Below are 25,277 nucleotides of genomic sequence, written 5' to 3'. Positions count from 1 at the left end.
CTGCCGCCCCTCACCCCCTCGGTCTGTGGAAAAATTGTCTTCCATGAAACTTGGGGGCGCGGGGAGGCGCACAGCAGGAGGTGAGCAGCAGGGCGAGTGAAGTTTCATCTGCGTTGACAGCCGCTCCCCTGCGCTCGCATCACCGCCTGAGCTCCGCCCGCCCCACCCCGTCCCTGGAAAAACTGCCTTTCATGAAGCCGTCCCTTGTGCCAAAAAGGTTGGGGACCGCTGCTGCGGGGGGACTTGTCCTAGGTGGGCAGTGGTTCCAAGCATAGGCTTTGGAGTCAGACGGACCTCTGACTCTGACTGCCATCTCAGAAAAATTACCTCGTCACAAATCTGCATGTCTCCTAAGCTTGCGCCATCGCACTCTGCGCGGCGAACGCCGGTCCTGTGAAGTATTTGCGGTTCCCCCAGGAATCAGGCTCATTTCCTGGCTCAGCCCATTGCTCCCGCTGCAGGACGCTCTTCCCCGCCCACTTTCTGCTAGGCTGGCTCCTATTCTTCTCAGCTTCCGCCGAGGTTTCCTTGACCCGTGAGACTTGGTTAGGTGCCCTTTGCGTCTGCCTGCTCCCTTAGCCGCCCTGGGCTTACCCCTGTGGCCTGTGTATCGGCATTGCCTCGTCATCTCCCCCACTGTAGTACTGATTAGGATTTTTGGGTGTAGTATGTACCGGGCATAGAGCTTAGTGCTTTATGTCATAACCATCCTATAAAATAGGTATTAGTATAGATGAGGAAACTGAAGCTCAGAGACGGTAATCGATTTGCCCGAGGTCATACAAATACAAGCAGAAGAGCTGGGATTTGAACCTAGGGCTGACACCAAACCCTTTGCAGTCAATTGTAAATTTCTAAGGGCTAACAGGGCACGGGGTTGAACACAGTGAAGCTACGTAGTAAGTACTCCACATGTAACAGTTATTACTAATTTGGCCCAACGAGATTATAAGCCTCTGCAGGGAAGGAACTGTTTAGGAATCCCCTAGAACAATACTCCAGCTGAGGCTGAGTTAATGAGTGGAGACCAGAGTATAACCTTGAGAGTAAGGACCCTGCATCTGGCTCCTGGAATATGCCCCAGAACACCACTGATTGTTTCTCAATAAATGATTGATGTGGGTTTTTTTGTTTTGTTTTTTGAGACAGGTCTCACTCTGTCACCCTGGGTATTGTGGTGTCATCATAGCTCACTGCAGCCTCCAACTCCTGGGCTCAAGTGATCCTCCTGCCTCAGCCTCCTGAGTAGCGGTGACTGAGAAGCTCCTGACCACAGGCATGCGCCACCATGCCGCCCGGCTAATTTTTCTATTTTTAGTAGAGACACGGTCTCACTTCTGCTCAGGCTGGTCTCGAACTCCTGTCCTCAAGCGATCCTCCCACCTTGGCCTCACAAAGTGCTAGGATTAGAGGCGTGAGCCGCCACACCCAGCCCGGATGTGTGTTTTCTGTTATAGAATCTCTGTATTTAAGAGATGTTTCACTTCTTGTCACCCTTAGGCCCCTTTCTGCTTCTGAGTGAGGAGAAGGTGGGACTCCAGAGGGGCCCAAGAAGAAAGCTGAAGCTGCTTTTTGATGAGCCACACAGGAACCACCAACCATCTAAATAAACGTCCTCTTTATTTTACCAAATATAATTTATCAGTTAAGTTGACATTTGTCAATTCAGTTATAGTAACTATAAATAATTCTCTTAAGACACAGTTCTGTAACTTTTTAAGGATACAAGAGTAAACCAATATTGCTCCTTACAGCCAGGCCAAAAAGTACACGCAGTTGGTGCAATCAGGGGAAAAGAAATCTTTCATGAAAGTCAACTTCATTGTCTTTCCCTCTCACCCCACAGTCCTCCTCTGCTCACACGCTCAGGGCCTGGGGCATGCCTATCTTTCCTATTTTTAGGCAGACGCTCCAGAGTCTTCCAGGACTCCCTGGCTGAACTCTCGAGATGAGGAAGGAGTGAATGATTGGGGCAGGGGTGGCTGGAGGTCACAGGGGCACAGCCTCGGGGGCAGAGGAGTCGGTTTGGTGCCTGTACAAGGAGAGTCTGTGTGCGAGTATGTTTTGAGGTGGAAAAGAAGATGAAGAGGAAAGAAGTCCAGAAGGAAGAGTAAAAACAAGCCCAGGCTGGTGTTAATGAGCTCTGTTGGACACAACTCCAACTAGATAATCTCTACAATTCCTTCCAATTCTAAGGTTCTATGATTCCAGAAGGTGGCCTGGGTAGACATGGAGGGAGAGAAGAATCTCTGGAGACTAGAGCAAGTTCCCGGGATAAGGCATGGTGTTGGCAGAAACAGGGTCATTGCCTAAGCCTTCCCTTGGAGGTGGGCTACAGAGGCGAGGGCTTATGGGGAGGCTTCTGGGAGGCTAGAAAAGCCTACACCCAAATGCCCAGATTCGTACATGTGTGAGTGTGGACAGATTTCTGAGCTGTTCAGAGCAATGTGTGGGGAAGAGGCAGAGGCTCCAGTTTTCTCCCAATTTTGTGCTAGGCAGAGAAAAGTAGAAGCAACCAGTTGGATGTCCAGCTTGCTAGTTCTAAATCCTCTTTTGGGTGCTTGGTGAGGAGGAGTGGAGGGAAGGGAAGGGGAGGAAGGGCAGTTTAGGGAAACGAACACTGGCTGGGCGATGGGGCTGGTGGCTCTAGCTGTGGTCAGCTCTGCAGAGTTGGGATCTAGGCAGGAGAGATAGGCACAACCCGGGTTGGTGAAGTAGACGAGAATACTTACAATGAGGAAACTCTGTCTGCCAGACTGAAAGGGGCAGATGGCCTTTGTAACCTGGGGAATGAGGGGCGGTTAGAGCTGTGTTTCCCTTACCACTGGCTAGTCAGTGCCTGGCATAGTACCTAACACGTAGTAGGCACGCAATAAATATAATTCAATGAATGTTTCAGATCATGCTGCAGAAGAGCTCATCCTGGGGAGGCTGCGTATTTGTTGAATGAGTGAATGAATGAATGAATGAATGATGACTGTGGGCAGAAGCCAAGAGGAGGAAAATTGACCTTCACGGCACGATAGGATGACTGATTTTAGGAAGTGACAGAGTCCAAGGTGACCACATGATTATGTCCTCAGGAGAAACAGCAGCAATGAAACACCCTTGGTTGCCCTCAACCTCCAAATCCCTCTCCAGATACCCATGATGCCCCTAATCTCAGAACCCAACCTGGTGAGCTCTGGGGAAGGTAGTGCTTGGAGACAATTAGAGATAAAGGTTGGATGGAGACAAAGAATCAGTCCTCTGGGCCCAGGAAGAATGCGAGTTTTGGGAAACCTATGGGTGGACATGGGTCAACAGGGAGTGAGGCCATTGTTCATTTCTTCCTGGATGTGATAACTAACTGAAAAAGATCAGAGAGAGGGATTAGTGATGTTGACCAGGCAATCGGGTAAGAGGCATGGGCACAAAATGCATGGTCACTCCACCTTAGTCTTTCTGAGAGCAGAAGGGCCTAGGTCCAGAGGGCAGAGAATAGGGCTGGGATTATTGAGGGGTGGGGAGGGGTTGGAGTGGCTGTCTCCTGCCCAGGGCTTTGAAGTTGGTCTATGTCTACAAAAACGTGTGTGTGTGTTTGGGAGTGTTACTTATTCCTCTGTTCGACCAAGAAAAAGAAAAAACCAAAAACCAAAACCCACTCACAAAGGGTTTCTCATTAGGACCACGACTGAGGTTGCTAAACCCAAACCAAATGTCCCCAGACCCCAGACAAAAGCCCCCCGCCCCAATCCACCTCACCTGGAGGCACCCACCATGAAATTGCACTTGGTGATTGTCTCAAAAATCTACTTGTACTGCTTATCTCAGTCCATCTGTCCCTCCTGAATTCTTGCTATATAAACTTGGCTCAATGTATAAAAATTCCCATTGAAAATAATGAGAACTTGGTATCAAAGTGAAGTCCTAGAAAGAGGTGGGAGTGTGGGGTGGGGTAGGGACAAGGGAACAAAAGAAAAATTTCAAATAGAAAGTGCAGAGGGATGGGGAGAAGGTTGAGTGACCAAGCTAGTCCCCAACATCCGTGTCTCGGTCCCCGATGAGCCAGAGGATATGGAAGCTGAGTGCCAGGAGCCCTGTGCCAAGCAGGTCCCCCAGCGCAGTCAAGTATGGGATGGAGAAGTTGTCTGGGTCCAGGCCCCGGCCCCACATCCAGTGCACCATCCAGTCTGCGATGTAGAGGAGAATCAGCACCTGGAGAGACAGAAGGGCCCAGCCTGCAGCCACCCCCTCTCTCCAGGGGGAGCCAGAGGCCACGCGATCAGACCTATTCCCGTTCAGTGCAGCGCGAGGCTTGGCTAGCTGCAGTCATTATCTTTTATCTTCCTCTTTCTATCCCACAATTACCAACCTGAGCAGACAATAGGCAAAAGGGCTCTTTAGAGGGGAAGACGTTATTACTACCTGGAGTCACCCACGTCGGCATTACGTTCTGCTCCCAAATTTACCAAGGAAGGGGCTTCCTAATTTAAACCCTACTTGTTGCAGGAATTCAGCCCTCTTGACTCTAATTCTGGGTTGCTTCGTTCTTGAGTCACTCCAATTCCTGCCCTGCTGGCCTCTCCCAGAGCCTGGTGTTGCAGTCACCTTTCCCTAAAGGGATTTCTTCTTTAGGCAGAGTGGGCTAAGGACAGTGTTTGAAGCTGCTGCTGGCACAGTTGTCTCAGTAATAGTTGATTATCCCAAGCTGGCTTTCTCCTGACTCTTTCCATTCTGCTGTTGTGGGCTCAAAGAATGCAAGTTTATTTTAACGTGAGTCCTAATAAAATAGAATTGTGAGTAAGTCAGCTAATAATGCATACTGATTCAAAATGCATTTTAGATTACCTGCTGCTGTGATTTATCTGTGCTCTTGCTTACCTTCTATTACTACAGATAATTAAGAATGATCTGGATCAGAATCTTGCTAGTGGCCCAGGACCAGTAGGTAGCATCAACAACAGCTGGAAGCTTGTTAGAAATGCAGAATCTCAGGCCTACTCTGGGCCTGAAATCAGAATCTGCATTTTAACAAGATTCACATGCACTTTTAAGTTGGAGATGCACTTGATCTAGAACACTATGGTACAGCAGGTCCTGCATCTTCTATAATCTGCACAGTGCTTGACACTTGGGCTCCCTAAATGACTGTATCTGCGTGAGAATGAAACGGTGTCCAATGGTTAAGCTCCAGCATAGTCATTTGGGAGGTTTTACTCTTGATTGTATGTTGCAAATAGTGTGGTATGAAAATTTTGCCCTAAGGGGCCGAGATGCAGGAACCAGAGCCCTTAATGGATCCAGAAGCCAGAACTGACACCTATTTTAAGGCAAACTTGGTTGCTTTTCTGTCCTCTCTCCAAGGAAGCCAGAGGTTACAGTTCCAGCACCCTTCACATTCCCCCTTGCCCTGCACACAGCTGCTCTGTACTCCCACGGCCTTGGCCCTCTGTGAGGCCACCCCCTGCATAACTTCACACCCTTTCCAGCAGCTGCAGAAGAATCCCAAACAGAGTGTGGCCAGGAGGCCTTCGGGACATGCCCCAGGAAGGGAACAGCAGCAGCTGTCCTCACATTCTAGCCACCTGAGCTGGTCCCAGGACACATGGATGGGAGGAGGTGGCAAACGGATCAGGGAGAACCTTTAGAAGGCATCACGTGCCACACTGTGACCCTCTGCTGATCTAGAGAAGAAAACGGAAGTGAGAGTGTCCCCCGGGGTATTCATAGTAGGTAATGGAGCCAAGGTTTTCCTTCCCAACCCAGGCCAAGGGACGAGTTGAAAACCTCCACCACAGACCTTCGGCCTGCCCACCCCCTGCCCTTTCCCGCCACGTGCTGCCCTTGAGCCCACTCGGAAGGGAACGTGGGGACCTGGCTAATTGCTGCAGGGCAACAGCATATGGCTGATTCTCAGCCCAGCCCTTGCCAAGATGTCCTGATACAACCTTTCTAAAGCTGGGGGTGAGGGGGGTGGAGGGATAAGTGTTCATCAATACGAGACTGGTTAAATAAAATTAGGGAACGTCTGTAAGAGAATAGAATGCAGCCATAAAAAATCAGGGTGTTCTTCTCGTTACATATTAATATGGAATGACCTCTAAGACAAACTGTTAAGTGAAAAAGGCAGGGTGCAGACAGTTGTGTGTGTACAGTGTCCTACATGTGTGTAACGAAGGGAGGAAAATAAGAAAAATGTATCTGTTTGCTTGTGTAAGTTCAGAGTAAGGCTGAAGGACACACAGGAATGGGTAACACTGATGGCCTGTGAAGGAGAACACTGGATGGCCGGGAAGAAGACGGCAGAGAAGACGTTTCACTGAGGTTGCACTGTGAGTATGAACCTGAAAATATTTTTGAACTATGTGACTGTTATCTATTCAAAAAACAAGTCTATACAAATTTAAAATGCAATAATAAGGGTGGGTGTGGCCACAGAGTGGTAGCACATGGGGGCCTTGCGGTGATAGTTTTCTATAATTTGATTACAGCAGTGGTCACACCAATCTCCTACACTTGTGATAAAACGGCATGTAACTACACACACACACACACAGTGCATGTAAAGCTGCTATAATCTAAATAAGTACTGTGAATTGTACCAATGCTAATTTCCTGGTTTTGATATCATACTATAGCTATGTAAGATGTTACCAACAGCAAAAATTAGGTGAAGAGTATATGGGATCCCTGCACTTTTTTTTTTTTTTTTTTTGAACTTTTTGTGAATCTATAATTATTTCGAAATAAAAAGTTTAAAAAATGTAAGAATACAAGAAGGGAGAAAGTGTCACGGTGTCACAAAATGGCAAGGCCAGACGGGATCCTACAGAGATTATCCAGTGCAGTGGTTTAGATACTTTTTCACACTGTGGACCCCTTTACGCAAATGAAATTTCCCGAGGAAGCCCAGCATGCAAAACAGAGCCAAATGGAGCTCTGTGGCCAGGCCAGTGGGGGTGGCACCCAAGGCCCACCTGCTCAGCATCCTACAACCACCTGCCTGAAACCACCACTTCTGGTTCATTCCTCTCAATTTATAAATATCACCAAGGCTGAGAAGTACAATAACTGGGTCAAAGTCACACAGCATGTGAGTAACTGCTGGAACCTGTCTGTTCTCCTGAGCCCCGTCCAGTGTTTATCAGCAGCCCTGACACACAGAGAGAGGTGGCAGAGCATCCGATGATACAGCCTGGGCCTCCTCTCCCATCCCTGTAGGGCATCCCAGCGCCTCCCCATAGCCCTGCTCCTGCCAGTCCGTACCTGGAGCAGTGCAGCTGTCATATAGAAGATGATGAAGATGAGTGTGAGGGTGGTGTGCCCGCCCTGCATACAGCTGATGGTGTAGAGGAACACCAGGTGTCCTGGGACCACGAGGAGGAAGAGGACCCGGGCCGAGCGAGAATTCACATCTGGGACCAGGGAAGAGAGGGCGTGAGAGGAGAGGAGGAGCCCTGGGCCCGGAAGGCCTTTCAAAGTGAGGAGGGACTGCACCATACCCCGAGGCAGCGGACACCTATTTCTACCTCTCCAGCCAGTGGTCTTTAGCCTGAGGGGGTCCCAGGAAAAGATACCCGTCGTGCCTTCAGAACAGCCGGCACAGCCCAGTAGAGAAGGAGAGCTGTGCATCTGGGCCCCGGCTGTTTCTTAAGTGAGGTTCACTGATTGGAGGCCCCCTCCCTCCAGGGCTGGAATGGGCCTGGGAGGCTGAGCATTACCAGGACTGAAGAAGGTGGTACAAGGACTGGGACAGCGGCGAGGAGCTTGCTCGGAGTTCTCCCCTGGCATCCCATTCATGTGCAGGAAGGTGGAGATGCGGCTGGCCTGCACTGCCACCAGATTGCCCCCAACACCTGCAGAGACATATAAGGGCTTAGACACAGGGGAGCAGTGGGAAGGAAAGATCTCGTTCTTTGTCTTTTTATCTTGGAGGCACTGTCCTCTGTCTTCATTTAGGGTCCGTGTGGGCATCACCCATTCACCAGTCCCCAAGAGAAGAGTGAGGCACTAAGAAGGAAGACAAAGACACCCCCACCTCCAGGGGACTCTTCCAGGCTCCTCCATCCTCCCTTCTATGGAGACGTGGCAGTCCCATGTGCCCCTGGCACGGCTGTGAGAGTGCTGGAAAGGACATAGGCAGATCTGCAGACTCAGAAAGCCTGACTTTTCAACCAGCACGGCGTGTGCACCTGCCTTCCTACACAGCCAAGGGGACAAAGCCCTGCCTTGCCTCACCCCTCTCCAGTGCTCCGGGCAGACCCAAGCACCCAACGCTCATGTGCTGGTTCCAGTAACAGTTTCAAGCGTCAGGTTTGAGCTCCAAACTCTGGAATCCAGTATCTGTCCCTGAAACTGTGCTGATTATTCTGTTTGCGCTCATACCCTAATCTGGTCTCTGCTCTTCTAAGGCTTGCTCTGAGCCCTAGGGGACTGACTTCTACAGACTGAATCACCCAGCCTCCCTTGCTGGCTGCTTCCACCTGGGTTTGTTCAATGGGAGCCACCAGCAGGCAATCAGAGGGTGGCGGGGGGAGGGAGAAATCAGGTATTTCTCTGCCGTTTGGCAGTGGCTGACCATGTTTGGATGCAGCATGAGGGCCCCACCAGATGCAGCCACCTCATCTTGAACTTCCCAGCCTTCAGAACCATGAGCTAAATAAACCTCTCTTCTTTATAAATTACTTAGTTTCAAGTATGCTATTATAGCAACAAATAATGGACTAAGACACTCCACTGGACCCTTCAGGACTAAAGGCTTCCCGCTGTTGCTAATTTCTGGGTGCCTCAACATCCCTTGTTCGTCCTTTTACCCCGCTCCCACCTCCATAAGCAGTCCCTTCACTAAAGTCTTAAACTATCTGAGCTGGATTCTCTTGCCTGCTTGGACCCTGGCTGATACAGAAACCAACCCCCTAAGTCTTCTCCTTTTCCCCCTGGAAGCTGATGCCAAGACCTCACCATTAATCACAGGCGTGAAGACAGCCATCCCCGCAAAGTTGGGATCTGAGACAGTCTTGTCCAGGATGAGGCCTCCCACACTACAGAGACACAAAGACAAAGGACATAAAGATCAATGAAGGGTTCTGCTCTGGTTTCTGTGATGAGGGGTACAGGAGCTAGCTTTGGGAAGGGAAGGAAGCATGATAGCTCCCAGGAGTTCCTTATTTTCTAGTCCTGGCCTTCCTTGTCAGAACCAGGTGCTGCTCATAAAATTCTGACTTGGCACGGTGCCCACAGGACAAGCTGGTGGTGCTGGGTCGGGCAGCCGCCTCCTATACCCACCCTCCAAGTTGGCTAGAAGAGCTTCCCACAGGACCACCTGCTTGGGAGGACCTCTATTGTTCTGCCTGCTCAGCATCTACTTCCCTTTCTGGTGACAGCACTGGACTCCTCTCCAGGGAACGTCCTCTCCCAGGCTCAGTCACTGGGGCTCAGGTGACATTGCTTCAATGATGGCTGGGCTCCAGGCCCATCCAATCAGAGTATCGCATCCCCAAGGCAACAGTGATTGATTCAGGGATAGTTATGTGACCAGATGAGAACCAGTGAAGCTATTCCGGGACTCTGGAACTGTGGGGAGAAGGATCTCTCTCTTTCGACTGGAATTGGTAGGACTAAGAAAAACACTAACCTGGACTGCAGGCCATCAGAAAGAAAAGTAGAGCTGAGAGGGGGACAGTACTGGGACCCTGATATTACGTATGTTCCCAAATCCAGCTGTTCCCTTTTGGTTTTCTAGGCCAATACATTCTGCTTTGGAATGAAACCCAATTCAGATGGTTTCTCTCACTTGCAACAGAAGGGAATGTGGCTAATACACTACTGAATACATTTCTAGGGTCTCACCCACAGCCTCTCTCTCCAGGGCTTAAAAGGGAGTCTGTGACAGGGTGGGGGTGGGGCGGGGGTATGTACTCAGGGCCTGAGCCTACCTGCTGATGGCCATGGCAATGATGACAGGCTCCCAGCCCGAGTACAACACCTCCCTCGTGGCTGGGCTCTGTCGGGCCAGCACCACCCAGACAGGCAGCAGGGCCACAAAGAAGGCACACACCAGGGGGTAGATGTATCTCCAGTGATCTGAGAGGGCAGAGATCAGAAGAGATGAGCATTGTGGCTCCCCTCTTCCAGCTTCCTCCTGGCTGAGCCTGCAAATGTCCCGACAGATCAAGAGCAATACTATACTAAATGCCTGTAAACCTATTACCTCATTTGATCTTCACTGTAAGTCCAGGAGGTAGGTGTGGCCAGCCTTTTTCATTTTAAGAAGAGGAAACCAAGGTAGAGAGCTACCCAGGTACTGAATTTATCACAGGCAGGGACCAGATGCTAGGTCTCTTGATGTGATCCCAGAAATCACTATCTCCCATCCCTTCCTTCATCTTGCAAGCAGATTCCAGCCTTCAGTTCCTTTCCTTTACCCTCTCCGCCTCACCCCTCCAAGGGAAGCAAGAATCCACAGGACTAAACAGGAATATATTTCTAATACTTCCCCGCTGCCCCTGCCGCCTGCATGAGTTTGAGATCAGTACTTAGCCTCACCTAAGATCAGGAGTTATCACAACCTGTGTTCAAACCAAATAGTTAAGAACACAGAAGAAATCCCTGCACATTTGCAAAACTACTACCATCTCTCCCCATCCCGCCCAGGGGTCCACCCAAGCCACACTCCTGGTGGCTCACTCAGTTCCAGGTAGAGTCCCCAGCTGATGCCTGAGAGCAGCGCCAAGGTGATGAGGTCGCCCAGGCTGGCAGCAATGGGTGTGGCCACGTTGTCTGGGTTGATCCCAATCTTGCGAGAGCCAATGATGACTCCGATCATGATCATACCTGGTGAGGAAGGGGAGGAGGGGCCAGGAGGGTGAGAAGAGATAAAGGAGGTGTCAGGTGCAGTCAACACCTCTGGGGCAGCCCTCCTTACTCCTCTGAGCACCCCCCTTCCTTACCCAGTACCAGGGAGGCAATGAAGGCTGTGGCCACGCTGCTAGCACAGAGCAGGAAGGCATGCGGGATACTGAAGTGGCCATCAGGGATCCAGCCAAAGACGACGGCTGCGATGGATGCCAGGAAGCCCACCACCGTGGCCTGCACCTGAGGAGAGGAGCGGTAACTTGCAGAACCCAGGAGCGGCGAGCTTCTTAGATGAGGTCACTGAGCACTTGGGCAGACCTCTTCCTGGCCCTCAGCAGCCCCAGGAGGCAGGCTGGACTGGACCGTCCAGTCCTTGCAGGCTGGATGGATGTCTTTATTTATTTAGTTTCACACCAGACACTAGTACCGGGCAGTGCACCCTGCGGGAGCCCAGGACATGTTACTGGCTGAATGAGCGTTCCTCTGGGGATGGGAGGGAGGTTCAACACAGCCGGAGACTTCGGTCCAGACTCAAGGCCTGCGGCTCAAGAGGGAAGATTTCCTGTCTGGAACCTGAGTGGCCTCATGGGCAGGTGGGATAGCAGCGGCACAGGACACTTCAGCACTCCTGAGTCTGCTTGTACTGCCGGGATCTGTGGGCACTCAGAGGCCCCTGTGCCACCAGGAACTGAGAACTGACGTGGGCAGTGCTGAGCCCCTCCCCATCTTGGCTGTTTTCCTGGGTGACCTGGTTACCTCCTAGAGCTACCTTGGGAGAGTCCAACTCAGCAGGCTGCTGGGGATTCACTCAGGAGCCAGCTGGGGCTGACCTAAGCCTTCCAGAGATTCCTGACTAAGGGGGACGCTTAGTCCACCCTCTCTGGTGCCTGCCTTCTTACCTGGATGAGGGCCATGTTCCCAGTGATCATCCGCCAGAGCTCCTTGGGTGTGTCCATGTGTCCGATGTTGGCCTGGGAGAGGGAGGGCAAAGGGCTGGAGCTCCAGGTTGGAAAAGGCCTGTAGCTCCCTTCGTCAGGCCCCTGCCTGGATCAGTAAGCAGTACATGTGGCCTAAGACTCTGGGACCAGGATGTGAAAGTCCTGGAGAAGTAAAGTATGATCAGGGGTGCTGGGCTGAGAGGGAAGGAGCTAAAGCTGAGCTCCTGCAGCTGGGTGGGGGTGTGAGGGGGCTCCCAAGGCAGCCCCCTCTTCTCTCCTCTCAGGAAACCCGCTAAGCAGAGGCAGATTCCATCCTCTGCCCTGCTTATCTGGGCAGCCCATTCCCGCATGGGTCAGGGTGACTCAATCCCTAACTCTGAAGCCAGCTTGCTATCCCAGGGAAGGAAAGGTCAGCTGCTGGCACATAAACAAGGTTGTAAGAGTGTTTGGGAAGGAGTGGGTGGCATGGCCCAGGAGTAGGGTGGGCCAAGTTGGGGTGGGTTAAACTGGCTGCCACTTCTTCCCCCTGCCTTCTCTAGACTCTTGGCTATACAGGGACATTCCTGGCCTCCTGAGTTTTACTGCCTCCCATCCCAGGGTGCTGTATCTGGTTCAGTTCCTGACTCATCATGGCTGATCTAACGGTAGTGGGAGGTGGGAGTGACGAGCAGCCCCTCCCTGTCTACTACCTTAAAGAAGAACAAGCTGCCACGGGGAAAGGGAATGGGATGGGAGGGGGCTGGGAGGGCCTGGCTCTGCTCCTGCCCAGCTGCAGAGCAGGGCTGGAGATCAGAGAAGGCCCCCATCTGTGCGGGTGGAGGAACCAGCATGATGCCTGCCTGTCAAAGCTGCACAAACAGTCACGAGGCGGGTTGTGAAGCAGGGGGTGGGGCAGGAGTCCAGGGACGGCTGGGACATCCAGAAACCAAGCCTGGGAACCACTCTGGGCAGGGAGCCTCTGCCCAGGCGCAGGACACCCAGCCGGGGATCTCCCTACACCTGCCCAGCCAGGCCCCCGCTTCTCACCCCAGCCCACGCTCCAGGCCCTGGGCAATGGAGAAGGGCCTGTAGCGATCGCCCAGTCTCTGGCTCTGTGCCGCCCAGCGTCCTCCCTGTGCCCCCCTCCTCTTAGCCAGGACACTCACTGCGGTCGAAAGCCTTGATGCCAGGGTCATTTCCAGGTTCCCCTTGAGCCCCAGCAGCGCAGGCACCAGAATAAAGACCTCTGTCACCTTCTGGAAGACTTCCCAGTGCTACAAGGTGAAAACAGAACCCAGGAATTTCAGTGTCCCAAAGGGCTGGCATTGAGGTTCAAGACAGAGTCTGGGATCAGGGGCTTGACAAGGAAATGGAGTCAGCAGGGAGTGAGCACGCCAGCCACCTCTCCTCCAAGAACCCTGGAACCAAACCAAGCCCACAGTTCTCCAAACAATGCAGCCCCCCTTCCTGCCACCTGGAACAGGGGAGATGGAGAGGGTCTCTGCCAGTCACGAGACCCCTAGCCCAGCTCTACTTCCTCTGCCTGCTTTCCTGGAGCCGGTGGGGAGGGTGGGGGGGAACCCACACAGCTGAGCTTCCCCAGGCTGCCCTACACCCCAGAACTCCTTGGCAATCCCCCCTCAAATCACAATCCCCGGCCCCTTTGCCTTTAGTCCAGTTGCTCTGTGGCCTCAACCTCAGGTGGTGTTGTCTCAGCTGTGGAGCGCTGGGCTCCGCGGGGCTGGGGCTGGGCTGACATTAGAGAGTTTGTTTGGTTTCCATCTCCAAGGGCCTTGGGCCACAGCAATTCTCCTCAACAGGCTCGGGATTGAGACTGTGGCCCCCAAACCTCAGAATGCTTGTTTCCTTCTGCACTCCCTCACCCCACACACCTGCCCCAGTCTCTCAGCTAGCAGAAGCAAGCGGAACTCGGTAGGAAGAGCCCCGGACTGGGAGCCAGGAGACATGGGTTCTAGACTCCAGACAGTCGGCCCTGGCTCTCCCACCAGTTTCCTCGGTCACCATCTATTAAGTACTAACTATCTGCTAGGCTAAGCGCTCTACACGGATTTCCTCATTTACCCATCTCAACAACCCAATGAGACAGGAGCTATTTTTATTCTCATTTTGTAAATGAGGAAACCAAGGTTCAGGGAGTATCATACTAGTTAGTGCTAAGAGTTTGAAAATATGTAGGATCTGGGACTGGCTATTTGAAAACTCCTTTAGTTGCAACTGAAACGGAGGATCTGCAAAAAAAAAAAAAAAAAAGCTGGGATTTTTGTCTCCTTCCCTGGCTTGATTGGCAATGCGGTTTCCTTTACTTATTTTAAAAATGAAAAGCCTCCAGGATGGTCTGAGTGCAGTGGTGCTTACAACTAATTGATCACAACCAGTTACAGATTCCTTTGTTCCTTCTCCACTCCCCTGCTTCACTTGACCAGCCTGAAAAAAAAACAAAACAAAACAAAAAACAAAACAGCTTCCAGGCTGGGAGAGGCAGGAGGGGCGGGTGGCCGGGCAGATGTCCGCAGGTTGTTCTGGGTGTTGCGGTTGGGAGGCAGAGTGCTCTGATGGGCACCGGCCCTGCACTGAAAGCCGTGTGTCTCCTACAAGAGACCGTAGGGAGGGGCTCATGCTATCTCCCCAACATGCCTCCTGGCGTAGACCAGCTGGAGACCTTAGACAAGTTACAAGTGCCTCAAGCTCCTGACTGTAAAACGGTCAACTCAGGGGCCAGATCAAATGGTTTCTAAAGGTGATTCCAGCACTGACACTCTATTGTTAAAGATGAGCAAGGCTGCAAATCGAAACCCCAGTCAGGGTATCACCTCCCACCCATTAGGAAGGCTACTATCAAAAAAAAAAAAAAAAAACCCAGAAAATGATAAGTGTTAGCAAGGACGTGGAGATTGGAAGCCTTGTGCACCATTGGTGGGATTGTAAAATGGTGCAACTGCTATGAAAAATAGTATGGCAATTCCTCAAAAAATTAAAAATAGTACTACCACGTGATCTGGCAATCCCACTTTTGGATTTCGATCCAAAGAATGGAAAGCGGGGTCTTGAAGATATTATTTGTATGCCACGTATACTGCTACATAATACATGTCTATTGGATGAACGAATAAACAAAACATGGCAAATACATGCAATGGAATACTACCCAGCTTTAAAAAGGAAGGAAATCCTGTCACATGCCACAACATGGATGAACATGTCCTTGAGGACATTATACTAACTAATCCAGTCACCAAGACAAACACTATGTGATTCTACTTACATGAGGTAGCTAAAGTGGTCAAATTCATAGAGATAGGAAGTAGAAGGGTGGTTAGGAGAGGCAGGGGGAGGGGCAAAGGGGAGTTCGCCTTTAATGGGTAGAGAGTTTCAGCTGGGGAAGACGAAAAGTTCTGGAGATCTGTTGCACAACCATGTGACTATACTTAGCACTACTGAACGGCACACTTACAAACAGGGCAGTAAATTTTATGTTGTATGTTTTTTTACCATAATGAAAAAAAAGATGAGCATGGCTAGCAGAGGGGGCTGGCACCAGAGGAGGCTGGACACTGGGTGCCTATAGACAAGGGCCTCTCTTTCCTTGTCAGAGTTCTCTTTGTGTGGAGAAAGGGGGCACTAACAGGACCTTGTTTCACTGGGGCCAGAGCGCACGCTTGTCTGACCTCCTGGCCTGGCCAGGACCTAAGACTCTCTTTAGGGGAGCCCCTCTGCAAGGACTAATGAGGGGAGGAGACACACTCCCACCTCAACCACAGTTGTTGAGCTTTCAGGGAGCCACAGAAAGAGCCAGTCCCTTCCAAACACCGCTGCCACTGAAGGGATGTGAATCCCTTGTCACCCCCGGGGAGTCCCATCTGCCCTGGAGGAACACAGGGACTGCTGCTCTCGGACATGCTGGTGCACCCCTCTGGGCGCCAGCTCTCTGCAGTCCCGCCTCCAGCTGCTTTGCCTCTTCCCTCCTCCCAAACTGGACAAGCAGCTCCAGGGATGGGAAGAATTCCCCTCTTCTCCACCTGTGGGCTTTCGAAGCTCCTCTCAGAGCACAGCCTCGTATCCCATCTTTATCCCAAAACAACCAACCCATCCTGCTTCCAGCTCCATGAAAATCCCAGTTCTGCAGGTAGGCGTATGTAATGTGTATACACTGGTAGAGCGAAAAGGCCTGGAAGGAAATACTCCAAGCGTATGCAAGTAAATACTTCCTGAATTGTTTGGAAGAAATATTGCTGGTCTTTATTATTACTTAAGGAAAAAAATGTATAAATCTCAGCTAAATTCCTCTGGCTGCCACTATATCCCCAAATTTCTCCACCTCCCAACACATGCTCGCCCTCCCCTTTTTTTTTTTTTGAGACAGAGTCTCACTGTGTTGCCCTGGCCAGAGTGCCGTGGCGTCATCCTAGCTCACAGCAACCTCAAACTCCTGGGCTCAAGCGATCCTCCTGCCTCAGCCTCCTGAGTAGCTGGGACTATAGGCATGTGCCACCATGCCTGGCTAATTTTTTCTATATATTTTTAGTTGTCCAATTAATTTCTTTCTACTTTTAGTAGAGACGGGGTCTCGCTCTTGCTCAGGCTGGTCTCGAACTCCTGAGCTCAAACAATCCGCCCGCCTCGGCCTCCCAGAGAGCTAGGATTACAGGCGTGAGCCGCCGCGCCTGGCCTAGCCCTCCCCTTTTAACTACAGGAGGACCTGCAAAGTATGGGGTTTTAGAAGCAAAGGGATGAGAGACAGACAGGCAAGGAGAAGGAGCAGTCACGGTAACAGTCCCTATGCAAAAGTCTTCCCAAGCCTCATAGAACGCTGCCTGGAACCTCACTCTACCTGAGCCCCAGCCCAGCAAAGCCCTGGGCTGGCACTTGAGTCAGAGTAGCCAATTCCTACACACATACTTTCTTCACCCACAAAACCCTCTTAAGGATGCAGCTCAGACGGGAGCCTCTGACACGCGGGCACGCACAAGACTCTGGGGAGAGATGCTGGAGGCCGGTGATGTGGAACCCAGCCCAGAAACTGGGGCGGCCCTGGGGCCGGGGGTGGGTAGGATGTAGCAGGGGAAGACAGTGAGTAACTCTTCTTCCTTCTTTGGCGTAATTCAGGCCCATCCTGTTCATCCTGGCTGGGAGTATCTGCCCCTGAAGTCAAACCCGTCAGCCAAGCCGCCAGCCAAGCTGCCACCCACGCCTTCCTGCTCTGCAGGGGGTGAAAATGGGCACAGTCCAGGAAGCGCTGCCTTGCTCAGGGGTGGGGAAATAGCTACGGATTTTCACTGCTTCTCAGAAATGCAGCCTCTCTTCCTCTTCTTTCTCTATCCTTGGGGTGGGGCCTCATTGGTCCCTGATATTCTGGGGGTGAAGGATGAGACCACTTCTCCCACACTCAAAACTAATCCTGATTCAGAGCAATTGCCCTAAGTCTTGAATCTCAGTGGCCCTGCTGCTACCTCTTCCTTGTCCTTCCAACCTACCTCTTGCATCCCTCACCTCCTCCAGCCTCCTACACTGACCCCCGCCTGCCTTGTGTTCCAGGAGGGTAGCAGCAGGGAAGAAAGTCAGAGCCATGAAGAGATGGCATCAAGACATTAAGATTTAGATTCCCAGATACAAGCTCTAGGCACGAGGCTATGGGAGAACCTGGAAAATTGGGCTGAAGTTGACCTTTTGGGGTGAGCACTGAGTTAGATTAGATTACAGTAACCCCAGCCTTCATCTGTCTGAGGCTTTCCCCAGAGGCATCTTCTAGGTGTCCAAGCAGCAGGGCCTCAGGGCAACACCTGGATGTACAAGGCTGTACAAAGAGTGAGAAAAGCAAACGGGTCGCTGACAGCAAGCAAGGGGCAGAGATAGGAAAAGCCAAATGGGTGGCCAAGTGAGACCAAAACCAAGTGTCCTGCCCAGGAATGCCAGTGGCCATGGGAGCAGACCAGCCATGAGAGGAATGCTTCCTTCCCACGCCACTTCCCCAAGGCCATGCTTGCTACCCACTTTCCTAGTAGTTGTAATAGACTCCTCTACGCAGGGCAGAGAAGCCAGAGGAGGATATATTTGGGAGGGAGAGGAGGTGTCTATTTTCCTCGAGATCCTTCGCAAGTGAGCAGAAAGTTAAAATGAGGACCTGAGATCCCACCCGTCTTAACCTAGCTGGGGATTCCAGCGAAGACTGGTGCACTACCTCCCGGCACACCCCGTCCTCACAGGGGCTTGCAGAAAAAGGGAGTGAGACACCCCGTGGCAGTCCAGGACCAAACTGGGGGCAGGGGCACAAGCGGCTGCAGCAAAGAGGCTCCCACATGCCAAGCCCCTTCAGAAGCCAACACTGGGCCCAAATGCCGCAGGAACTTTTGGCCATGGGCGGGGGCAGCTGGAGCAGGTCACGGTCCATTTGTCCTTCTCCTGCCTTTGGCTTGTAGGCCAGCCCCTTATTTCACTGCAGCGGCTGCGGTGCTCGTTGGATGGAGCGGAGGGCAGATAAGAGGAGAGAGAAATGGGCCTTTCGGGAAGAGACTGGGTCTTCTGTAGCAGTGGGGAAAGATGGGGGCCCTGGACCAAGGGGACAGCTGCACCCGCCAACACAGACTTCTGCTCACTTGTTCTGAGACACTGGGGGACACACTCCAGCCAACTCCTCCAGATGGCCCAGTGTGACAGGCACTTCCAGACTCTGTCTCACTGAAGGCCATCTCAGCTTGTGAAGGGGGAATACAGGTGTGAATCCTTAGAAATGGTCCTGCTCTTCCTGAATCTGAGACCGTCAGGCACCCCCTTCCCTCCTGTGGATGTGGAATGAGAATCTCCCTGGTCCTTCTGCACCACCCCATCCCGCGATCTCACCACGGCCAGCAGCAGGGCCTGCTCCAGCCCAGCTGCAGCAGGGAGGCTGGGGGAGGAGGCCAAGGACAAACCAGCCATTGTCATCAACACCAACTGGCCCCCAGCTGTGGGGTGAGCCCAGATGCCCTAGGTGTGATAGCAAGGGCAGCGCCAAAGCTTCCCCACCTACGCCGCTCCACATCTCGTGGGTGTGGGGTGTGGGTGGGGCAAGACATCAGAGGGCTTTTTCAGCTCTGGAATCTGAGTGTGTGGGATGGGTACGGGTATGTGTGTGTGTGGGGGGTCCCTTCCTACCCCCTCTAAGAACTTTTGTTCTCGGCCGGGTGTGGTGGCTTATGCCTATAATCCTAGCACTTTGGGAGGCTGAGGCGGGAGGATTGCTCGAGGTTAGGAGTTCGAGACCAGCCTGAGCAAGAGGGAAACCCTGTCTCTACTAAAAATAGAAAAAATTAGCCGGTCATGGTAGCACACGCCTGTAGTTCCAGCTACTCCGGAGGTTGAGGCAGGAAGATTGCTTGAGCCCAGGAGTTTGAGCTTGCTGTGAGCTAAGCTGACACCATGGCACTCTAGCCTGGGCAACAGAGCGAGACTTTGTCTCAAAAAAAAAACAAAAAAACTTTTGTTCTTGCTTATATCAGAAGATAACTGCAATTATTCCAGATTCCAGTCCACCCTGCTCTACAGGGGAAGACAAAGAGAGCAGGCTCCTCCCAGAGTCTTTAACCAACTGGTGAACCAGGGCCATAGTGAAGGCCACAGAGGTAAGTGGTACAGGCTCTGGGGTCAGATGAACAGGGACAGGTTACCTAATCTCTCTAAGCCATATGTTCCCTATCTATGAAATGGAGACAATAATGGTTCCTATCTCATAGGCCTACAGAAAAGCCTCCAAAATGCTTCCCCACTACCATTATTGTTATCTAGAAAATAAGACAACTTTCTCCCAATTCACCAGTGGATCTTGGTTTGGCAACCCTTTGTAGGTACCAAACCAGAACTCAAAAACTCTAAGAATGAACCAAGGCCGCAGGATAGGGATAGAAAAGGCAAGAAAACTGCTACCCATCTCATTTCTCCTCCCCCCCTCCCCCACTCACTGCCCTAGGGAGAGGGGCAGCCACTAGAAGGAGGAACCCAAAGCTCTGGGCTGGCTTCCTAACCTCCATGTAGGAACAATCTTTAAGGTAACAGGTTTGGAGGGAGGGGAGGCAGTGCAAGGCACTTTGGCTTGACACAAACACCGTTCTCATTAGCAACCAAAGGTTCTCCTGAAGGGCTCAAGTCAAAGTGGTCCAGATGGACACTACAGAAGCAACCATTGAGAACCACCAACCTTCAGTCCCTTGGGACACGAGCATGGCGAGACCTACAAGCAGGACTCTACATCACTACATGCATGGTTTGTAGGGTTGGCTTGGCACAGGGAAAGTGATGTTGAGCTTCATGTCCTTCTGGGAGATGTCATGGTCAGGGAACACTGAGGGGTCCCAAAAGGCAAAGGCCAGATCTCCTCCTGCCTTGGTATTTCTCTGAGTACCTAGGACAGAGCCAGCACTTAGCAGGAATTTGATACGTACTGCTGATCAACTTAGATAAACCCAGCACCTTCAAAACGCTCTGTGTGCCATACTGTGCTTCAAGAACTTTTACCTAGAAACAAAACTTTATCTCTTGGACCTGGAGGTTCTGCATAAGCCCTAACTCACAATGAGCTAACATAGCATGTCCCTGGCTCTTATCTTCCAGGTCCTGCTGACTCTTATCCTTCATTCTACCCAGTAGCCTTATAAAGAACCATCTTTGGCAGGGTGAGGTGGCTCACATCTGTAATTCCAGCACTTTGGGAGGCCAAGGGAGGAGGATTGCTTGAACCCAAGAGGTGGAAACCAGCCTAAGCAACATAGCGAGACCCTATCTCCACAAAAAAATAAATAAACAAATACAATAAAAAAATAAAGAGCCTTCTTTGCTCAGGGCAGGTTCATGAAAGACAGGTGAGGAGCAAAGAGGAGAGACAGTTCTGCCCAGACCTGGTTACATTGTGTCCCCATTTATGGCACATAATTAGCACTTTAGGTTTTGTTATGCCAACTCCCCAAATCATGCATCAGATAGCATGTGCCCACCCTATCTTGCAAGGAGACTGTGCCAAGGTTACAGGAAGATAAACAACACAAAATGCCTTTAAGAGCCTTTCCACTTGATATGAGACCCTCTTGGCAGCTGAACAAATTCCTGCCCAGCAGGGGAATGGAGGAGAGGCTTGAAACTGAGCTTTCTACTATGGGTATCCTTGAAACCTCAAGTGAAGGGAAAAAAAGGCATAAAGAAGAGACCCATTTAAACGTCTCCTACTGAGCTGGGCTTGGTAGGAATGCCCAGGAGGAATGGCAGGCAACAACCCTGCTCCATCTCTCCTCTTCCAAGCTTGAGTTCTGAAACCAACTCTGTTTCTGTTAAGCAATACTGCCCTTACTACCTCCCTGGGGCTACTCGGCTTCCTCAAGGTTTCTGTAGAAAGTAAGTAGACCAAGAAGAAACCGAGGACATGATCCAGAGGGAAACAGTATTCCAGGAAGCAGCAGCTGCTTCTAGCAGGGAGGCAGAGAGGAAGTTCTAAGAGTCGCAGTTTCCCAGGAGGCACAGGTGGCCCTGGGCTCACAGTCAAGAGCTGCCCTACTCAGGTCCTACCTGCACGATGTCCAGCACCATGCCAGCAGCCACAGTCCCAAAGCCTGCCAGGAGGAAGGGAAACAGCACTTGCAGCCCGATGGAGAAGGAGGTCTCCTTGAGCGGGGAGGGTGGTGCGGGGCCACGGTCTGTGCTGACGTCGTCACTTTCGTTGCTCTGGCTCCCGTTCTCCAGCAGGGCGTCCTCCTCCCGAACCCCCTTGGCGTTGGCCCGAGACTCAATCGCCACCTCTACCCCAGCCCCATCAGGCCCCAGGAACTCTGAGGTCCCGGCCAAGGGCTCTCGCCCGGGGCCATCGGAAGAGCAAGGAGAGGCAGTAGGGCCAGTCCCGTTCAGCTGGTGGACGTCCTTCGGCTCCGACTTAGAGGACATGACAGGCAGGGAGGAGGGGAAGGGAGAACTTTCCTCTTTTTTCCTGCTTTCTTTCTCCCTCTCTAACTTGGGAAAGAACTTAGTCTTGGGGTGAACCCAGGCTTGGGTGCCGCGGGACCTCTTCCCACGGCTCTCCGCTCCTACCAGGCACTGCAAAAACTGATCCACCAACAGGCAGCCCCATCAAGCACTGAAGCCGCGAGCTGGAGGGAAACAAGAAACTCCTCACCAGACTCAGCAGCCAGCCACTAGGGGTGCAGATGCCTGACTCCAACCGACCAGCTCTGTGCTTGGGGGAAACGTGTCTGGCCTCTTATCTTCTTTGGTTCTCAGCAGCAGGCTCCTCAGAGCAGGGGGCATCCAGAGTAGAAGAGCCCAACCAAAGTCTGGGGTGCCCTCTGAAGAGGCCCCTCTTTCGTCAAAAGTAGCTTGAGTTCAAATCTTTAGGAACACAGCCTTGGTCTGGGGCTGTGGCTCCCTCCTGCTCCTTTTGCTGGGCTCCTCCAGCTTCCCACAGCTCCTCAGGCTCTGCTGGTCCCAGGGCAGTGTCTGCGGCCTTTCCCCTCTCCTCCAGAGATTTCCTCCCTTCCTGAGCAGACCTTGTACCTCCCCAAGTCCCTGGTCCTTAAAGTCACGAGAATCTGTGTGGAACACCTTATGTGGGAAGAAGAAAGAAAAGAAAAAAGAGAATGTTATGATACAGCAAAGGACAGCTCATACTGGGAGAATTCCCCCCTAAGGCAGTTATGAGTTTGTTATATAGAGAGTTTGCTAGTTGCTTCCCTTTTTCCAGTAAAATTACTCAGTCCTACACTGTTACATCTGGAGGTCCAGCAGGTTGGGAACCTCACCATCCTCCCAACCAGCAACCTACCACCCACAGGGATCACCACCATGGTCTGCAGCAATGAGATGTGGCCAGACTGGGATTGGGAAGATGCTGGGTAGGAGACCTTGGCATTGTTTTCTCAGCAACCTGGGGTGGGTAGAGATGTCCTTGGGGAGATCCCTTCTTGAATGTCCATTAAGAATCCAGGATTATTTAAGTGTAGTCTCTCAGAGGGGTCAGTTATAAATTCAGTTGCAAACTCCCTGCCACACAGCCACCCACCCCACTGTAGAAGGTAATTGTTTATCATCACAAGACAGCCACCTAAGGCAAATAGAGAGAACCTGATCGCTGAGTGGAGGCCCCCAGACCTCCAAACACTTAGCCTCCGAGAAAAAAAAAACCAAAACCAAAACAAAAGTAGGAGGACTCCCTGGGTAGAGGGGTAAGCCTGCCAGACCAAGGCCAAGAGCCAGAGGCCTACCCACTCCTGCCCTTGAGAGTCAACAGTGTTACAAAAAGCTCAGACGCTGACTCTGACTCAGATCCAGGCCTCTGTCTCTACTTCTCTGCCCGTTCTTGGCCCTGTGAGCTTGTCAGATAGGACAAGGGAATTATCTCAGTTTGAAGGGGCAGAAGATAAAACTATTGGTTATTACCCACACATTTCAGTTACCAAGGCTCCTGTTCCCCAGGGTTACTGAGAGTTGGATATAGTAGAAGTCTTAAAAACAAAAAGTAACCATGAAATAACCCCCAAGAAACCAAAACCGAAGCGCCATATGCCAACATGCACTTGCTCCCAAATGAATCTCTTTAGTTGTAATGGCTCCACTTTTCTTTGCCTAAGGAATCCCCAGGGTTCCTAATTCCTAATGGAAGTCCATTTCGCCAGAATAGCTCTTACAAGTAAAAAATAAATTTAAGGAGAGTGTCCCCAGGTAAGAAGAACAGGTCCTTAAGTATTCCAAACACACACAATTAGCTCCAGTTCGGGAAAGGCTGGATCAAACCCCAGTAACTGGCCCTCGGGAATTGTTCCCTTCTAAATCCACTCGGTCACCCACCAGGACTCCCTTTTCCAATCTCCTTAAACACAGCACTGTGGTTCTTTCAAAGACTCTCAGCAGAGATGCAGGCGGAAACCTCTGAGTCCACCACCCGTATGCCAGAAAAGTTTCCGAGTCCACTAAAATGTGACACCCCCACCTCCCTCCTGTCTTCCAGGCAGGCCACTTAACCTGAAAGGGGGCTCACGGGAAGGGAAGCCAGGCCCTCACCCACTCCCCAATAAAGAGACTTCAGATGGGCCTAAGGCCGTGGGATGAAAGAAGCAAAAAGTGAACCAAGACGCCGTATCTCCTCCTCCCAGTTGGGGACAAAAAAGATCCGTTTTAGTATCCCCAACCCCAGGGAGGGGGAGAAGTAGCTGGGTGGCCTCCCCAGTCTCTCCACCACTCAGACTCAGCAAATGCGCTGCGCGCCAGGACTCCCGCCCTCCGCCACCCACCCCCCCAGACCCAACAGGACTGACCTGCCCCTCGCTTGGGAGGAAGGGGGGCGCCTGGCGAGTGGCAGCAGGGGCCCGTGGTCTCGGGGGCTGCAGGGTACCGCCTCTTCTCATCACTCCTCCTCGGCAGTCCTCCTCGGCCCCCGGCGTGCCCCCCCTACACCTCCAGCCAAGGCTAGCGTCCAGCCGCGACACCCGGCTCGCTACATTTCGCCTCTGCGTTACAGCGAGGCCGCGCTCCGCTTCCACGAGGGGGGAGGTGGCCGGGGAGGGCAGGATATACCGCCTCGGGCCGGGAGGGGATGACCCGGCCTGGGGGGACCCGGACGGCGGACTAGGGGGCCGAGCTCGCTCGCCCCCAATCGCTTCTTGCCCGCGGACTTGGGCCCAACTGGTTGGCTGCTGGTGGCAAACGTGATCTGGGGCAGACTGGGTGGCACCCCCCCTCCATCAAAAATAGATTCTCGGATGGACAACTGCGGTAGCCAATCAGTACCTGGGGAGGGGGCGGTGTCAACCCCGGCCCGGCCCCTTTCCTTCGCTTCGTGCCCGGAGGCGGGGCGCCGGGAAAACGCCGTGCGAGGAGTGACGGGAACTGGAGCCGGCTCAGCGCCGCGCGAGCGCGCGGGTCCCAGCGCCCGCCCGCGGTTCCCGCTGCCGGCGCTCACTGCGCAGGGCCACCGCCCTCGGGCCCGCGCCGCCGCGCCGGCGCTCCTGGAGCCTTTGAAGGGCGTGTGCGCCTGTGCGCGTCCACTGCGGCCTCTGGAGTGCTGCCTCGGAGCCTCCGGCCTTCGAGGAGACCGGCAAGCGTCCCTGTGTACGGAGAGCCAGCCCGCTCTGACCCGCGGGCTCGAGCAGCCATCCGCGCGCTCCTTCCCCGCGCGCAGTACCCAGGCAGAACCGTCCCTACCTTGTTCTTGGATACAGCGGCTGTCCCGCTGGCCGGTCACCTCGCGCTTCCACCAGATGCCGCGTTCCTGTCGGCAAATGGCTCAGCCCTGACGGATCCCGCCTTAATAAAGTCCCTGCCTTGAAAGGGGTGGAGATGGCCGGGCGGGAGGGAAAAGAGGTCAGAGGCAGGGCTGGGGTCTCATATGCATCACCTGAGGTCGGGGCGGAGGGGAGCCTCGCTTCCTTTAACCCACAGAGCCTGGTGGCAGCATGGGGAGAGATGTCTCTATCCCAAGCTAAACGAAATCCAACTTTCCCTGACGCACCTTATGGAATCAAAGAGAGGTGTTCCCGTGCTAGCCTTTTGCCACTTCCT

The 25,277-nt window shown here is 52.5% G+C and overlaps 1 protein-coding gene across 4 annotated transcripts; it reads right to left on the bottom strand.

Moving 5' to 3' along the window:
* Positions 1 to 1,601: 1,601 nt before the first annotated feature.
* SLC41A1 (solute carrier family 41 (magnesium transporter), member 1) lies at positions 1,602 to 24,966 on the bottom strand. 4 transcript variants are annotated; one of them, XM_012657872.1, is made up of 11 exons: positions 24,921 to 24,966; positions 21,300 to 22,325; positions 12,920 to 13,027; positions 11,736 to 11,807; positions 10,932 to 11,076; positions 10,669 to 10,815; positions 9,918 to 10,065; positions 8,944 to 9,023; positions 7,704 to 7,838; positions 7,249 to 7,397; positions 1,602 to 4,197 (listed from the first exon to the last, which is right to left on the bottom strand). In XM_012657872.1, exons 2-11 carry the CDS (start codon positions 21,669 to 21,671, stop codon positions 4,012 to 4,014), a joined length of 1,542 nt encoding a protein of 513 aa, XP_012513326.1. In that variant the 5' UTR covers positions 21,672 to 22,325; positions 24,921 to 24,966; the 3' UTR covers positions 1,602 to 4,011. The 4 variants fall into 4 exon arrangements, with proteins under 4 accessions (XP_012513326.1, XP_012513325.1, XP_012513328.1 ...); XM_012657871.1 differs by lacking the exon at positions 24,921 to 24,966 and adding an exon at positions 24,035 to 24,419; XM_012657874.1 differs by lacking the exon at positions 21,300 to 22,325 and having other exon boundaries at positions 24,921 to 24,956.
* Positions 24,967 to 25,277: the final 311 nt, after the last annotated feature.

Source organism: Propithecus coquereli, unplaced genomic scaffold (assembly GCF_000956105.1).
Source record: "Propithecus coquereli isolate 6110/MARCELLA unplaced genomic scaffold, Pcoq_1.0 Scaffold563, whole genome shotgun sequence".
NCBI classification, from domain to species: domain Eukaryota; kingdom Metazoa; phylum Chordata; class Mammalia; order Primates; family Indriidae; genus Propithecus; species Propithecus coquereli.
This window is presented reverse-complemented; position numbering and strand designations above follow the sequence as displayed.

Bases quoted from the DNA above. Each gene is read 5' to 3' on its own strand.
- SLC41A1 (XM_012657872.1), bottom strand. From the start codon at position 21,671: ATGTCCTCTAAGTCGGAGCCGAAGGACGTCCACCAGCTGAACGGGACT. The intron at 11,077-11,735 runs GTAAGAAGGCAG...TCCTCTCCTCAG, and splicing joins GGAACATGGCCCTCATCCAG to GTGCAGGCCACGGTGGTGGG. The intron at 7,839-8,943 runs GTGAGGTCTTGG...ATGTCTCTGCAG, and splicing joins CTTCACGCCTGTGATTAATG to GTGTTGGGGGCAATCTGGTG.